General features: G+C 47.5%; 1 protein-coding gene across 1 annotated transcript in view; it reads right to left on the bottom strand.

Annotated features, from left to right (window-relative positions):
- RGS6 (regulator of G protein signaling 6) overlaps positions 1–17,579 on the bottom strand; it is a 585,661-nt gene that overhangs the window by 60,453 nt on the left and 507,629 nt on the right. Inside the window, exons 11-12 of the mRNA XM_042990036.1 lie at positions 15,932–16,030; positions 14,735–14,796 (exon numbers count right to left, since the gene is read on the bottom strand). Of these exons, the coding sequence (XP_042845970.1) occupies positions 14,735–14,796; positions 15,932–16,030 (161 nt within the window). The remainder of the gene's footprint in view (positions 1–14,734; positions 14,797–15,931; positions 16,031–17,579) is intronic.

The following is a 17,579-nucleotide window of genomic DNA, read 5'->3' as shown; positions in this document are numbered from 1 at the left end:
ACTGATACACAGGTCCAAACCTGCGTGTGTATCACCCTCTCACGGAGACTAGGGATCTCGGGGCATCTGGGTCACACCAAGGACACTCAAATCCGTCCAGGCTGCCAGTCAAGGGTTCCCAACTGGGAGACTTCCGTACGACAAAGACTAAAATCCTGACGGACCATAAGGAGGTAATGCATTATAAGCATTATATCCACAAAGCAGCTTAGTTTTTCCGGTTATACTGTAAACGGCCACATTATCTTTTCGAATGAAATTTTCATTGCATCAAAAGGCATGTGGTTAAAACAATAAAATAGTACAAAATGATTTCACACACACAACACACACTCTCTGCTCACAGAGACATCTGCTTTCTACCCTTCTGTTTCCTTTAGCATTTACCTGTGTATTTCTAAATTGTGTTTTTATAGTTGTTCTTGATTATCAATTTTTTATTTAAAAAATTTTTAAATTTTATTTATTTTTTTAGAGAGATACAGAGACAGCATGAGCAAGGGAGGGGCAGAGAGAGAGAGAGAGAGAGAAGAGAGAGAATCCTAAGTAGGCTCTGCACCATCAGCACAGAGCCCAACGCGGGGCTCGAACTCTCGAAACTGTAAGATCATGACCTGAGCTGAAACCGAGAATCGGGTGCTTCACCGACTGAGCCACCCAGCTGCCCCTTGATTATCAATTTTAGATGAGGATTTAACTCTCTTCGCCAGTCCCCAACTCCCCCCACCACTTCCTCCCACGATCCTCCTAAGAGACGTATAATAATTTTTGTGAAATCAATCGTCAGTGTCCACATTATTAAACTAGATATAAATTGCTTCCTGCTAAGTAGCATACCACCCTTTCCAAATGTTCTAACAAATCTGTAAAACACCTAGCAACAATTTTTCCACATATATTTTGTTTAAGTTTATTTATTTTGAGAGAGAGAATGAGTGGGGGAGGAGCAGAGAGAGAGGGGGGACAGAAGATCTGAAGCAGGTTCTATGCTGACAGCAGAGATCCCGACGTGGGGCTCAGACTCACAAACCATGAGATCGTGACCTGAGCCGAAGTCAGACACTTAACCGACTGAGCCACCCAGGTGCCCCCAATTTTCCCACATCTTAAACACCTTAGCCAATTCTTGTTCAGTTCTGTCTCCCTGTCTCCCGGAGGTCCTCTCTCCAAAGTCTGGAGTCCTCTTTCTCCAGTCTGGACTGTTTGCTCTACACACTTGATGTAAAATCACCCTCCTGGGACGTCCCTGACTTCTGTCTATGCTTTGCTTCCTGGACTTTATGTCCGTCTACTGGTTTTACTCTCTGGTTGTGCTGAGATACTCCTTTAGTGGTTTCCTAAGAAAGGATGCATAGAAGCTAACTATTTCAAGTCCTGGCAGGTCTAAAAATATTTTTATTTTATCTTTATACTTGGCAGATAGTGCTGGACCTAGAACCCCAGGTTAAAAATCATTTTCCTTCAGAATTCTGAAGGCGTTGCTCTACTGTATTTTTGGCATCCAGTGTTACCGCTGAGAAGTGTGGATCCAGTTTGATTCTTGTTCTTTTGCTTAGTTTCTTTCCTCTCTGGAAACAGCATCTTCTCTTTATTGCTACAGTGCCCTGAAATTTCACCCTGGCTTTTGCTGGTGTTTTTTATTTATTGTGCTTGGTACAACGTGCAATGGATAAAAAAATATTTCCCAGAAGTATTATTTCTTTGTTAATTTCATACCTTCATTTCTTCTGTTTCCTCTTTCTATAATTCTCTCTAGTTGGATATTGGACCTTCTGGATTGATAATCTAATTTTCCTAAATTTGCCCTGCCGTTTTTCACCTTTTTGTCTTTTTAGTTTGATGGTTCTTCCCATCTTGTTATTTATTTACTTTTTAAAAATTTGGGCTATCACTTTCTTTTTTATATTTATTATTTTTGAGAGACAGAGAGAGACAGAGCACTAGTCAGGGAGGGATAGAGAGAGAGGGAAACACAGAATCCAAAGCAGGCTCCAGGCTCTGAGCTGTCAGCACAGAGCCCGATGTGGGGCTCAAACTCACAAACCACGAGATCATGACCTGAGCTGAAGTTGGACGCTTAACTGACTGAGCCACCCAGGCGCCCCTGGGCTATCACTTTCTTAAGCTTCCAGAGCTCACTTTTATTTATCACAGGATCTAATTTTTGATTTATGCATAAAATATTCTGATATCTGACATTAATATTTCTGAGGATATTAATTATGTATTTTTATTTTCTGTTTCTTGAATAGTTTTTGGTTCCTCCAAGTCCGTTTTGCTCTTTGTTTGCCTCATACTCCCTCACATTGGGGTTTCCCTTGAGTGTCTGGAAAATCTCTGGGCATCCACTTGTGTTTAAGAGCGAGATACTAAAACCTGCTTGGAGGCTCAGTGTGTGCGTGGATAGGGCTTCGTTGACAGATCACGGCAGCTCACCAGTCTTTTCACTAGAGCTCCCAATGAGGGATTTGGGGCCTTTTCTTTGGGGACATTGATTTTTCTCTAGAGCAACGGTGAGTAAACATTTTCTGTAAGACAAAGCAAATATTTTAGGTTTTACAGGCCAGATGGGTCCATTACAACTCCTCAGCTCTTCTGTTGCAGTAAAAAGCAGTCATCGATAATTCAGGAATGAATGCATGTGACCGTATTCGAATAAAACTTTACTTGTGAAAACAGTAGCGTGGAGAAGATGTGGCCCACAGGTTGTAGTTTTCTAATCTTTTGCCTGTGGGTGTATACCTCTGGCTCCTGGAGGGTGAAGAACCAGGCAGAGGACGGTTGGAGGGTTCCACTGTTCAGTATGTAGATCTTCCATTAATTCACTAGTTTTCAGTGGGCCCTTTACGATGTGATGTGCCTGAATTCTGAGCTGACGTGATTCAATTTCTTTAGAGAATAAGCTGCCCATTTCCTGTGGTGGTAGCAAGTGGGAGAGACGGTCTCCTAGTAGGGCAGGGATCTAGGGATCCAAAGATCCAGAGACAGACTCTACCCATTTCTCTGGGTTAGCCACATGCTTCATTTTTTCCTTCCATGGTCTCCAATGACTTTAAGAGCCAAGACCAGACTTTTGTAGGGCAATCGGGTTCCCTTTGTTATAATACTCACACTCTTAACACCTAGGTTATAATGTTCTTCACTCTGTCCCCAGCCACCTTCTTTTTTTTTTTTTAGTAAATTTTGGAATATTTCAGGAATACAGAAAGGTCTTCGAACTAGCTAATTACAAGTGAGCCATTTAAGGGATCTTTCTTTGTCAAGTTCACCATGGTACGCAATGGCTTTGTGGAGCACTCAGGACCATTGGATAAAAAATGGAAAAGCATTTCAAAAGAATCTTCCAAATCTTCTGCAAATGTAGGCTATGTGATTGCAACCAGCATGTGCAGTGGAGGCACGTTGTCCTTGTAGGAGTACAAGGTAGGCCTTGTGCCCAGGCAAGCCTTCATCCTAAGGCCCTAGGGCGGCACTGTGGCAGGAAAGGTCACACTACAAGTCGGTGCTGTGACAGCTCCACAGGGAGTTGTCCCTTGGTCCCGTGGGCTAATTCCTTTCTTTCTGAAAGAGATGGGTTGCACATTAAGGTACATATTAGTTTCCCGGGGCTGCTGTAACAAATGCCCACAAACTTGGTGGCTTGAAATGACAGAAGTCTTTCTTACTTCTGGAGTTCAGAAGACTGCAGTCAAGGTATCAGCAAGTCTATGCTCCCTCTGGAGGCTCAAGAGGAGTAATCCTTCCTTGCCTCTTTCAGTGGTTCCAGGCACTCCTTGGCTTGTGGATGTCTAACTCCAATCTCTGCCTCTGTCCTCACATGACTTTTCCTCTGTGTCTGGGTCTTCTCCCCTTCTCTTCCTTACTTGTCCTTGGGTTTAGGGCCCACCGGGATAATCCAGGATGATTTCATCTCCAGATCCTTAATTTACATTTGCAAAGGCTCGTCCCACATAAGTCATGTTCACGGCTTCCGTGGATGAGGACTTGCACATACCCTTTTGGGGGCCACTATTCAACCCACTGCAGGGAACATGAAGGAATCTAGGCGTGAGGATGGAAAGGGCACGCTTGGCCACCTGACTCCTTCACACCAGCAGCTGGTAACCTCGGTCCTGTTTGAGGGACGACGGTCCATGTGAGATGTGTCTGAGTCATGATGAGGCATCGGGGGCTTTCCTGATTATGACATATTTGGGCATCCACAGCATTCTCAGAATTTGAGATGGTGGGTGTAGTCTATGGGCCTCTCTTCAGCGGTGACCCCTTTGCCCTCCCAGCATGTCTGCCCCCTGGCCTTTTCAATGACCTCAGCCTCTGGTGGCCCTGATCTCAAATCAAAGACAACTACCTGAGCAGCCCAAGACAAAGGGGGTGGTTGTGGGGGGGTCTTCTAACTAGCTAATTACAAGTTTTGGGGGATTTTATTTTTAAACCAGAAATGGATTTCCCTCAAGTAACACATAGGGATGGAAAAACGAAATTTCCTCCCCTCCCTTCCTTACTCTTGCTCAGATTTCTGTAAGACAGGGTGGAGGTTTTACCAGCCACCTCTCTAGCTTGTTTTATTAGACTGTCCACATGGCCACACCTATGACCTGCGAAGGCAGGTCGAAGGGGACATGTCACACCTAGGTTCCCAGATGAAGCCCAGCAGAAGTGCCTGGGGCCAGGAGAAGCAAGGGAGGCTCAGGAGAGGCTGGGGTGAGAATTCTGAGGACCTAGGCACTTGGGGAGCCTGCCTGTTGGTGGCCTGTTATTGCAGGAAGGCAAGAAGGACAGCTGTCTGCTGACCAGCCTGAGGCAGTGGGACCCCACAAGGCCAGAGAGCAGCCAGGAGGAAGCGAGTGGTAATGAAACACAGGCTCACAGTCAAGTCTCTTTTAGAGAAATCTGGGGATATCTTCAGAGTGTGGAGGAGAGGTGGTGAGATTTAATGGTGATGTTGGTTCAAGAGAAGTGGTTGAGAACCCAAGGAGGGATGTGTAACCACTCAAGTTAAGAGCACGAGACATGACTATGTAACAGGCATTAAGTGTGAATGAAGTTGGGGGCACCAGGGCGGCTCAGTCGGTTAAGGGTCCAACTTCGGCTCAGGTCTGGATCTCACGGTTCATGAGTTTGGGCCCTGCATTGGGGTCTCTGCTGTCAGCATGGAGCCTGATTCAGATCCCCTGTCCCCCTCTCTCTCTGTCCCTCCCCTGCTCTCTCTCTCTCTCTCTCTCAAAATCAAACATTTTATTAAAAAAGTGTGAATGAAGTTGTTCCAAGGGCCTAGCCCCACACTGTGCCTTCTCAGAGCACAGGGTTTGAACAGGACCCTGGATATAAGTGGAAGAACACGAGAAGAGAGGGGTAAGAACTTCCTACAGAAATGCCCGGACAATCTGCACTGAGGCCAGAGAGCTCAGATCCGCATGATCACTAATTAGTCCCCCAGCCCCAGTGATGGGCAGCATTGGCCAGCAGGGGAATTTGTTGTATTAGAAGAGGAACGCCTGTTTTGTTAAATTATAGCTGCATAAATAAAATCGGTCGGAAGCTTTGTAAAGAGAACCGTAAAAATTGGTCATGTGCATTTTAAATGTTATATTATATTGGTAGAAGTGGGATGTACTGACTGAATCATCAGAATTAGAATTAGACAGGGCTCTATGAGGACCTTCTGATCAGTGAGAGACTCAGAAATTTTTAAAGGCATTTTAGAAAGGAAGATCTTGAGATTCTAAGAGAAAGGGAGATTGGATGGTATATGAATTTCTAACAGTTGCTGTAACAAACTGCTACATACTTAGTGGCTTAAAAAAAGCACAAATGTAGGGTTTCTGGGTGGCTCAGTCTATTGAGTGTCTGACTCCTGATTTGGGTTCGGGTCATGATCTGAAGTTTTGTGAGACTGAGCCCCACGTCAGGCCCTGCACTGACAGCGCGGAGTCTGCTTGGGATTCTCTCTCTATCCCTCTCTCTCTCTGCTTCTCCCCCACTCATTCTTTCTCTCTCAAAATAAATAAACTAAAAAGATAAAAATAAAGCGCAAATGTATTCTCTTATACTTCTAAGGATTGGAAGTCTGAAATGGACATTGCTGGACTAAAATTAAGGTGTCAGCAGGAACATGTTCCTTCTGGAGGCTTGAGGAGAGAACCCATTTCCTTGCCTTTTCCCCCTGGTAGGGGCGTCCCACACTCCTTGACTCCTGGTCCCCTTCCCTCTTCAAATCCAGCAATGCCTGGCCAAGGCTGGCTCACATTGTATCACTCTGACACTGACCCTTCTGCTTCCGTTGTCTACAACAAGGACTGTTACCCTGGCCCCCCTGGATAATCCAGGGTAATCCCCTTATGTTAGGTCAACTGATTAGTCACCTTAATTCCATCTGCAAACGTAATCCCCCTTTGCCATGTAACCTAACATAGTTACAGGTTTTGGGGATTAGGACGTGGCCATCTTTGAGGAACCATTATTCTGTCTTCCACAGGTGTAATTTGAGAGGAACTTGTGCAGAAGGTTGAAAATGAAGTCATCTAACAGAGGGTGTGGTGGTAGGTAAACGGTGTGTCTGAGGCTTGCGTGGACTTTTTAGGAATGGCACCAACATGTTTTATTGCACTGTCACTGATACAACCTATGCAAATAAACTCCGCGTTCATGAATCTATGCTTGCTCGCTTGTCCCGTTTGCCATCATGACTGCATGGGAGACAGGAGATAGCAAAGTGCCTTCTCTTGGAGGTTCCTGTGAGCGGCTTTGGCTCTTAGTAGTGTGTTGCCTTAACTCCTCTCCTAGCTCTTGTGGGGGTTGATCCTTCCCAGGGAGAGTGGCAAAGAGGGTTAACTCCATCATTGGGGTGGCAGAGGATGGAGAGGAGGTGGGAGAACAGCCCACACCAGGAAGAGACGGAAGAGGGCCTCTTCCCTATGCTTCTCAACACCACGAGACTGGCCAGAAACAGCCCAAGGAGTGCGTGCGAGCAAGCACTGCTCGTCTGGTCCCTGCTGCCTCTCATCCGGGTCGGACGTGCCTTATGCTTAGGAGCTAATTCTCCCAAAGTGAGATACAGCAGAAAGAAACAAAGGGTTGGCTACACAGGATAAAAACTGAGCTTCACGCAGAGAGAATAAAAGGCCTCAGGATCTGCACGTAGGTCATGCAACGTCATTTCTCAGGTGTAAAAAGAGGTACAAATGGAGGCAGAAGTGGCTTCCAGGAATGCAGTGAGTGGACTTGGTTGTGTTGACCCTTGTGCTGTGCCTCTTGGGGTGTGAGTAAAGGAGCTGGGAATCCTGGGCGGTGAGAAGCCCTCCAGAATGGGCAAACTAGCACAGAAGACATCTCTGGGGTCTTGCTCAGTTCTCCTCGCCTCCTGGAAATTGCACCCCAACGTGCGCCCAGTGCTGCGTTAGGGGGTTCCATGTACTAACAAACCCTGCTCCTGGCTACGGTTGATCTGTCCAGGAATGGACACCTTGCTGACCGATGTTGGGTTAATCCTTCTCCAGCTTCCGCAGTAGAAACCGCAGTTACAAAGTTCAGGGGCTGGAGGCAGTGCTGTTTCTGAACACCTGTCTGTGATGAAAGAGGAGGAGGCCAATGCGGAAAGTGGAACAGGACAAGAGACGAAGAAGGGGTCTCGGGAGTGTTCAAGGCCCTGGTTGCAGCTACTCTAGAGCCTAGTGGCATTGCCGGCCTTCCCAGAGCTCAACTCTGCAGCTCCTCCTTGTATTCCGTGGGTCAGCACCTGCTCCTTTTAGCTGAACTGGGTTCAAGCTGGGGTTCTATTGCCTGACAACAGAGCAATACAACCGAAAATAGGATGAAGGCAAGGCGATGGGAATGTGAAGGGGAGTTCATGGAGGCAGCCCTTTGTAGCGTTAGCCAGAGAGGCTTCCTCTCCCCCGAACGTGCACTTCCTTGCAGTGCACAGATAAGATAACAGAGTATCGTGGAGACACATGAAGACCATGAAACGGGTGAGCAGGCAACGAGGGAGGTAGCAGTGGTTGATACGAAGTACTATTTGGGTCCGAAGTCATTATCAGTGACTACAGGAAGATTTGAGATAGGACAGGAAAAGCACAGAGAGAGAACAGAGAGGCATGGAAAGAGCTTTGCAGACAGCTGGCACGTAATAGCACATAGGCAACGATGTCCACAGATTGCTGGGTGTGGGTGGCACCAAAGCAGAATTGGTGGCATCGAACAGACTACATTGTGTCCCCCGCCCCCCGATTTCACATGTTAAAGCTTTAACCCTGCAATGTGACTGTTTAGAACACACGGTCTTTAAGGAGATAATTAAGGTTAAGGTCATGGGGTGGGGCCCTGATTTGGTAGAACTTTCTTCCTAAAGAGAGGAAGAGACACCAGAGTTCTCTCTCCTCTGTGTGTGTGTGCACAGAGGAAAGGCCGTGTGAGGACACAGCAAGGAGGGGGCTGTCTGCAAGCCAGGAAGAGAGGCTCCACCAGGAACCAGCCTTGCTGGCACCTTGACCATGGACTTCAAACCTCTATAAACCCATATACTCAGTCTGTGGTATTTTGTTATGGCTACTTGAGCTGACTCATACGGGAGGAAATGGAAAAAATAAAATAAATACAGGAAATCCAGAGGAAGTCCATTAGAACAATTACTTCTCATTGAGCCGTTTTAATATCCTTGTCCCCTTATCTCTGCCTCCAGTATATGGTGTTGTTATTTTCAAATGCCAAATTCTCACATCGTTAGAAGGTGCTGACACACCAGCCATTAGCAAACATGCTAGCCGCCATCATCAGGTGCTTTGAACTGGTTCTTGGGCGAAATATGGGGCTGGCTGATTTATCCCCATATGCCTTTCCATTTTTTTGCAGAAAGCGGCAGAAATTCACCAACTAGCCACTAAGGGTAGAGCCCATGGTCAGTCGTTCAGTCAACATTATTCAGCGCCTACTAGTGCTGTGAAATAGTGAACAGCTTCCTGGATCACAGGATGATGCTCACACTGATCTAATAGCAAAGTTACGGCTTCTAACTACTTTAACCAATCATGGTTATTACATATACATACATACGTGTGTGTGTGTGTGTGTGTGTGTGTGTGCACATGTGCATGGGGGCTTATATATATGACATATACATGTTGACTCTTAAACAACATGGGGGTTAGGGGCATTAAACACCCGTGCAAGTAAAAAATCCATGCAATTCTGGACTCCTCCAAAACTGAACTACTAATAGCCTACTGTTGACCAAAGCCTCACTGATAACATAAACAATGCATATTTTGTATGTTATATGTATTATGTACTGTATTCTTAAAGTAAGCTAGAGAAAAGAAAATGTTATTTAAAAAATATATTTAAGAGAGAGAGAGAGAGAGAGAGAGAGAGAGAGATAGAAAGGGGAGGAGCAGAGAGAGAGAGAGGAAGAGAGAGAATCTCAAGTAGGCTCTGCACCATCAGTGCAGAGCCTGATGTGGGGCTCGATCCCATGAACTGTGAGATCATGACCTGAGCTGAAATCAAGGGTTGGACACTCAACTGACTGAGCCACCCAGGTGCCCCAGAAAAGAAAACGTTACTAAGAAAATCATAAGGAAGAGAAAATACATTGATAGTACTGTACTACACTTATTGAAAAAAATTCTTGTATAAGGAGGTCAAACTCCTGTTGTTCAAGGGGTCAACTGTGTATATATATATATATATATATATATATATATAGCTGTTATTAATATAGATTGCTAATGAGGTTCTCCTTTTGATAAACCTAGAGAGGAGAGAAATAACAAGAGCAAATTTAGAAAACTTTTAGTCCAACCACTTAAAAAAAAAATCTGAGAGAAAAGTTTTAGAATTCATCCTTTCTCCCTTAACAAAAAAATAAAGACATAATTTTGCCCTATATTGTATAGAATATAACAAAAAAGATAAGACTGGTGAGTTGGAGGAAGAAGAGATGCCATCTGTAATGGGTTGAGGGGTGCCTGGAAGGGATCCCTAGAATGATGCACAGATATGGAGTGTGGTTCACAGAGCAGGTAGGAGAGAAGATGGACCCACCAAGTCCAGGGAGATAGGCAGTGAGGGATGGCCAGCAGCTCTGGGACAACAAGGCACAGAGTGGAAAACATTATGGGACAGTGACCATCATTCCTATTTTCCAGATGATCATTTCCCTGGTGATCATGTTGCCTCTGATCTTTTTTTTCCCTGTCACCTAAGGTGGGCTGGGAGAAAGGAAAAGCAAGGATTCGCAGGGTGTCTGGAATCACACAAAAGCAAAGTTGTAATGACCTCTTTGGTCCATTTTTTCCTTCCCTGAAAGTCATTAGACATTAAGTTCATGGACTTCTATCACCCTAGCAGGTTTTTAAAACCCTTCAGGGTATCTGGCCCCTTGCTGTCTTATCTCATTTCATTAATTACATTTCATGATCATGGAGGGTCGGGAGGCAGAGAAGGAACCAGCATCCAATTTCAGACAGCAGCCACGATCCCGAGATGGGCAAGCAAGATGATGGTAGAAAATCAATCCAGCAGTCAGCTGTGCTGCACAAATGGCTCCCAGGGATAGGGCAAGGACAGCGAAGCACACAAGCAGATACAAGACGAGACAAGTCGATCTCTCCGTGTGGGGCAGGGTGGTGTGGTTCCTGCAGTGCCTGGCCAAGCTCAGTGCCACTGTGAGTGAGGGGACATCTCTGGGGGAAACCCTAAGAAACACAGACAACTTGGAATTAAAATGTATGGAGTTTTGCATTCCCAAATCGGTTTGTCAAGTGCCGGCCGTAAGGCTTGGGTGAATAAAATAGGGGCTCCCTTGAGGATTCTGGCAAAGGACAGTAAGACCTCATTTACTTGGCACCTTCAACCATTGAGGGATCATAGGTGAGATATGTGACCAAAAGGGGCTCTGAGCAGAGTCTACAATGACACAAGCCCTGTTCCTCAAGGCTCATCGCCTGAATTCGGGAGAGCCCATCTCTCAGAAAAGACTCTTTACTCCTGCTTTAGAATCAAGGCTAAGGAGCTTGGTCATTTGGTTTCCTGGTATGGTAGATCAATTTAAAAAGAGTCTTATTTCTCCAGCCCTTGAATTTGGGCTGGGCTTGTGACATGTGGTAGCCAGGAAAATACAGCAGAAGTGACAGAGTGCCAGTTCCAAGCCTCAAGAGGCTTCGCTTGCTTCCGCTCTCTCTCGCGGAACCCTGCTATTCCCATGTGAACAAGGTCAAAGTAGCTGGAGGATGAGAGAACCCATGAAGGAGAGCCTGGCTGTCCCAGCTGAGGTCATCCTAAACCAGCTGAAGCCGAACATCTGAGAGCCCAGCCAAGGTCACAGAGCTGCCTACCCAGTCCACGGCCGCACACAGACACAAGCACGAGCCCAACAGGGCCAGCTGTCGCATGAACACGTGAGCAGTAGTAAATGCCTGCTGTCTGAAGCCACTAGGTTTTGAGGTTGGTTTGTTCCTCAGCGATATCTGACTGAAACACCTGGTCTGCTACAGATTGTTGACCGGACACAAGAAAACAAACCAACAGCGAAAAAGCAGAAACAGAGACTCAAAGGATGTAATGGACCGGGGCTGTTTAGAAAAAGGGGAGCACTTTGTGGCACGTCACAAGACCTTGATCACTGGTGGTTTTAAACCACAGTATAGAAGTCATCCAGGAAAGTTCACTGAAATATAGTGTCCTTTCTTTTAATGTTTTATTTATTTTTGAGAGAGAGAGAGAGGAGAGAGACAGAGTGCAAGCAGGGGAGGGGCAGAGAGAGAGACACACACAGAATCCGAAGCAGGCTCCAGGGTCTGAGGCGTCAGCACAGAGCCCGACGTGGGTCTTGAACCCACGAACTGTGAGATCATGATCCGAGCCGAAGTCGGATGCTTAACCTATTGAGCCACCCAGGGGCCCCTTATTATTATTATTATTTTTAAGTTTATTTATTTATACATATAGAGAGAGACAGTGCATGCTTGTACATGAGGTGGGGGTATCGGGCAGAGAGAGAGGGAGAGAGAGAGTCCCAGGCAGGCTCCATGCTCATTGAGGAGCCCGACTTGGGGCTAGATCTCACGGTCCTGAGATCACGACCTGAGCCCAAATCAAGAGTTGGATGCTTAACCGACTGAGCCATCCAGGCGCCCCTCTTGATTTTTTAAGAACTGGGCCTTCACCATCCCCACCCCTTAGGCCTCTCCCCACCATCAGCTCTCAGGGACCTGGGTGAAAAATGGTGTGGGCCTGTTCTCAGGGGGACGGGTCCTCTGCCTGACGGCTTCTGACTAATTACACCCATCATCTGCCGCAGGGCCCGGGGAACCAGACCCCCGAGGGACCGGGACGTGTGCACCCACCTGACACAGCTCAGCTTTCACCTTAGGTAAGCAGAGCAGTCGTGCCCAAGGCCAGCTGCCAGCACCACCTCCCTGTCCCCACCCCCGCAGAGCCTCTGACAGGCCAAGGCTCCAGGCTGCTTTATCTCCTGCTAACACCCGTCTCCTCTCCCTCCTCCACTCTATCTGGGAGTTTCCTTGCGGTTCTAATGAAAAACCCTTGTGTCACATTGAGAAGTTGCCAGTTATTGCTGCTGGGAATCAAATCCAGTCTCTGCTGGGCGGAGACTCCTGAAGCTTCAAGCTGGGAGTGGGGAGGGGCTGGTGGGAATCATCTCTCTGGGGCCAGGGGAGCAGCCTCTCTGGCATAATGAGATGCTGCTAGGTGGGGTGCTTCCTGACGGGCTGCAAACAAACAGAGTTCCTGCCAGGTTCCCCGGGCCACCTGGACTGTCTCCCGCCCTGGTCTCAGGCCCCAGCACACCTGCCAGGAGTCAGTGGGCTTCCCTCAGGCTGACCGGTTCTGGCTCTTTCCCCATATCCCCAGAGATCAGACACAGCTGGGTGCCCCTTGTCCTGGGAGCTCTCAGATCATTCTGAGTGCTGGGTAACGGCTTCCCCAAATCCTTGGAGACCTGATCAGCCCACTTGCAGATTATTCAAAATACAGGCTCCATGGATTTACCTGGAGCCACTGAATTCGGTTGATTCCCCAGATCTAGGGTTTGGGAAACCCCATCCTTAACTCTTCCCCACCTGGAATGTCCTGCTTAAGACCACTGACCTGAGCAACTTGACCCAAGGAGAGATGCTTCCCTTCCCTCACCCTCACATGCTCTCCCTGGACCACAAACTCTCACATGCCCTTCGAAGACCAGGCATTACTAGCACTGATCCTCCCGGCACACAAGGACAGCCATTCCTGTCCCTCGTTCACAGAGAGAGAAGCTCGGAGTCCCTGACACGCTATGGCACCAATGGAGTCAAGGTCATCACGGGCATTCTCTGGGACAAAGGCAACCACAGTGAGACCTGAAAAGCAATTTTAGAGCCTGGTACATGGGAAGCCCCATGTCACAACAATGAGGGGTGGGGGGTGGGGGGAGGGGGGAGGTGGTTCCGTGGCCCCGCAGAGTTAGCTGCAGATATGGCTCCACAGCAATCGGTGTCTAAGTGTAAACTGAGTTCCAGCCACCAGCCACCTTCCGAAGCACTTGCATTAGGGGAAACGGGAATCTCAGTGATGCTTACGGGGGCGATTTTGCCTCCCCTGGTCCTGCCCTGGGAACATCTGGTGATGTCCGAAGACATTTTTGTTGTCACCATGGTGAGGTGGGTTTTGGTATCTGGTAGGTAGAAGTCAGGGATGCTGCTAAATACTCTAAAATGCACAGGACTGTCCCAAATGTCAATAGCCACAGTACCAAGAAGTCCCGGAATAGATAGGAGGGGCCATCGGAGATGTGGGCCCAAATCCAGGGTGTTCATTCAGATTTTGGTTTTGGGAGCGGGATTTTCTTAGCCTTGATTTGTTGCTATTTATCTGGAAAGAAGGTGCAGGCCCACCCCAGGGGCCAGCAGAGAAAGGCCAGCAGGTTGGACGCACGGCCAGACCCCTGTGTGAGCTGGGCTTAAAGGACCTACTTTACTCTGATATCCAATAAATGCTAAGACCCACAGCTTAAGCCGTTGATCCCTCAGACGCTGGCCATCGCTTAAACGGCAGCATATGGATGAACAAACGTGCGGTTTGGGACTGTCTGATCAGATTTATTCCAGGACAGATTCCCCAGGTGGTCTCTCCTCGGCACTGAGATTTCAAAAAACAGCCCATTTAGTTGACAAAGTGGAGTCTCCCGTGAGTTAACAGAGTGGGAGTGGAACCAGCTACCGGTGCAGATTGTAGCACAAATGCTCCTGAGGAAGCCAGGCTGGAGGTGCCAAATATTTTCTTTACAGTTGATTTGATGCAGTTCTGTGGTTGATGGTGTGTAGAGGCAGAACGCCTCCTGACGGCCGGGCCCCCTCCTGTTTGCGCGGCCAGCACCTCAAAGGGCATACGTAATTTCTTTCCCCCTATAAAGGGAATCTGGGCGTGTTATGGCTGAAAAGGGAGCAATTCCATTTGAATTAATCAAGGGTCTGAAGGCAAAAGTGCGTTGCGTGGCTTTTAAGGACATCGTTCCTAGATTGACAAGGTCCCGTGGCCACCCCCTGAAAAGCTTTCGCAACAGAACATTTCTTGACATCACTCAAGGGAGGTCTGCTATCTTAGCTGTGCTTGCACGAGGCCTGTGGTTTTCTCACTCATCAGTTTAAGAAATGACTACGGTCTGCCTTTTGGCACGCCCCCATAACGTTTCTCCTTTGTTGAATTAGAAGGAAGCAGTAATATGATGGAGGGGGAAACATACCTTTCAGCCACTTTGGACATTTTTAAACAATGTCTGTCAATCTGTGCACTCAAAAATGTTATCTGGGGAAAGACAGAACAGAGGTGTTAGGGCCAAGCTCGGTTTTTTCCCCTTCACCCCATGAACCCCAGCCTTGTATTTCCGTCAAGATGCAAGCACCTCCTCTGGCCAGCCTTGGCCAACCCTTCGGCTTTGTATTCCAACGACCATGTGCCCTTCTGGGAATTCCCACCACACTCAGGAATCACAGTCTATAATTTACCTATGTCGGTATTCTCCTGTGCTGTGTTGTAGCCTGCGTCTCGACTTCCAAAGGCGATTGCAAACTTAAAGGCGGCGGTGTATACGTCCCGCAAAACTTTGCAACACTTACAGGAGCCGTCAATATCCACTGGGACTAATTTCTGGTGATTTCCCTCTGCACACCCTTCACACCCGTGTCACACCCACATGCTTGGTGCACTTTAGACTAGAGTCATCAATACATCTGTTTCCTCCCCTGGACCCCCCAACATAAACTTGTCAAGGGCCGGCACCTAACAGTTCATGCCTTTGGATTGCCCCCAGAAGTCAGTAAAGCATAAGGTAAAGAGCAGACCCTAAAGTTCCTTCCTTACCAGCGAACCCTAGAAAGGAGTCGTGTAATTAGCCATTGTCTGCCGACCTGGGTTGACCAGTTAGCTTCCCATCATGAAGGGAGACAACATGCAACCAAATAATGCTAACGCGGCCCCGGGAACTGAGCTTTCTTGCTTTGTAAGCTTGCCTTTTGCGTCACAGCAATAAAGTCGGTGGCTCCTAGCTGGCTTACTCTGCAAGTGCATGACAACTGTAAGGACTCTGTGACACCAGTCCCTCCCCCCCTGCGGCCCCCACAGCATTCTGTGGGAACCCCGGCCAGAGCAGTCACCCCCAAGGCATTGGGGTAATTCCTTCATGCCCTTCTCTAATAACTACGGCGGGGGGGGGGGACTCTGCCCTTCTCTAATAACTACTGGGGGAACCCGGTGAAGAATTTTTCCTCTCAGGCTTCCACGGTTGTTCACACTCAGCACTCAGGGGTTCAAGTCATTCACAGCTGGGTTCCACTGTGGTTTCCAGGGACTCAAAGCTCACTCAGCCTTCAGAGGTGAGCATTCAAAGGGCTTTCAAACTGGCCATGTCTCCTCCAGGGAGTGTGGGAGTCCATTCATTCACCTGTTTCCGGATGTCCTCTTTTGTAGTTTTCCTGATTGGCTGACTGGGTATGTGCACGGGGCTTTGCGACTGGGACTCTTCAGTCACACCATACACTGACTAGAGAAGAAGGAAGAATATAGAATCACGCACCCACAGAGTTGCAGGGGGCCTTAAAGGCAGGCAGTGCAAGCCCTCATTTGATGTTTCCAATATCCTCTGTGACATCCTGACAATAAGTGGTCAGCCTCTGCTTAAATGTCTACAGTGAGGGGAACCCTTCCTCTTGAAGCAGCTTTGTCCTATCTTTGGGTTACCACTATTAGGCAATCTTTCCTCTCGCTAAGCTGAAACGGTCTCCTTGAATATCAGTGTTTCTCCAAATACGGTCCATAGACCGTCTGCAAAGAATCATCTGGGAGTTCTTGGTGAAGACGAACACTGAGCCCCACCCCAGACCTACTGAATCAGAGTCTTTGTGGGTGGGGCTCCTGAATCTGCACTTTTATCAAATGGCCCAAGTGATTCTGAGGCATAAGAAAGTTCAAGAACCACTATTGAAAGTCATGCACATGACATGCTCATCCAGTATAAATTTGAGGTGGCAAAGTTTCAGATTTTCTTCCTTTTCAGCCAAAGAGCTTTCTGGCCTCAGTTTCTCCACGTTGCTATGGCTGCTGATTAAGCCATTCCTTGTGCTAGAGACAGATGAAAAACAACCTTTGCTTTGGGAATGAAACAAAACCCAGAAGGGTATGCAACGTATAGCTGAAATCTATAAAATCAAGAAGGGCTCAGATAGAGTGGAGGTGAGCTCCATGAAATTCTGGAATAGTGGAATTAGGGGGCCTTTAAAGATGAAATGAGGATGTCTTAAGAGTAACACTATAAAATATCATAATACAATACAAGATAGTATAATCATTTCAGTAAAAAATAAAATATGTAAGTAGATTCAAGAAGTTGATATATATGTCATGGTGTGTGTGTGTGTGTGTGTGTGTATTTGTGTGTGTGCGTGCGTGTGTATATGAAAATGGAAGGATTGGAAATAGGAAAGAAATAGGAATGTCTGGGGGCACACCTCTAACTTTTTGAAGTTAATATTTTGGAGGACAGACAGGTTCTCCTCCAATATGGTCCTGGGTGCCGTTGTGAGATGGGGATATAGCCGTCGTGGGGCAGACGGAGTATGTCACCCCTGGGTAGGCCATGGCTACTGCCCCTTCCAGGATCGTGAAACACAAACGATCGTTGGCCCATTCACAGTTGAGCAAGATGGTGTTTCGAGTTTGAGTGATCTAGCCATATAAAAGCCTTTCAAAGTACTAAGCTCACCTTCACCTGCGGGATTTTGATACTTTTTGTTCCTTTAGTTTCTTTTCCTCCCCAGAGCCAACTGCTACTTACCCTGCAGACCTCAGTGCACCTGAGCCTGCTTTGGAAGCCCTCCGGAAGCCCCCAGCCCCGGGGGCCCCCCTCCCGGCCCTCCTGTACCGTCCTGTATTTCCCTAATGCAGCCTTCCTGGTACTGTTGCCTGTTGGCGTGTGCGGGCTGTGGGGTTCGTGAGGACTTGTCACTGTATTACAGCAGCAAGAAGGGTGCCAGGTACGTATCAGCCACCCCACAAATATTTGCAGAATGAATGAATGAAATGGTTTCACAGGA

The sequence above is a fragment of the Panthera tigris genome, chromosome B3, assembly GCF_018350195.1.
Source record: "Panthera tigris isolate Pti1 chromosome B3, P.tigris_Pti1_mat1.1, whole genome shotgun sequence".
In the NCBI taxonomy this organism is placed as follows: domain Eukaryota; kingdom Metazoa; phylum Chordata; class Mammalia; order Carnivora; family Felidae; genus Panthera; species Panthera tigris.
The sequence above is the reverse complement of the archived record's forward strand: the minus strand, read 5'-3'. Positions and strand labels throughout refer to the sequence as shown.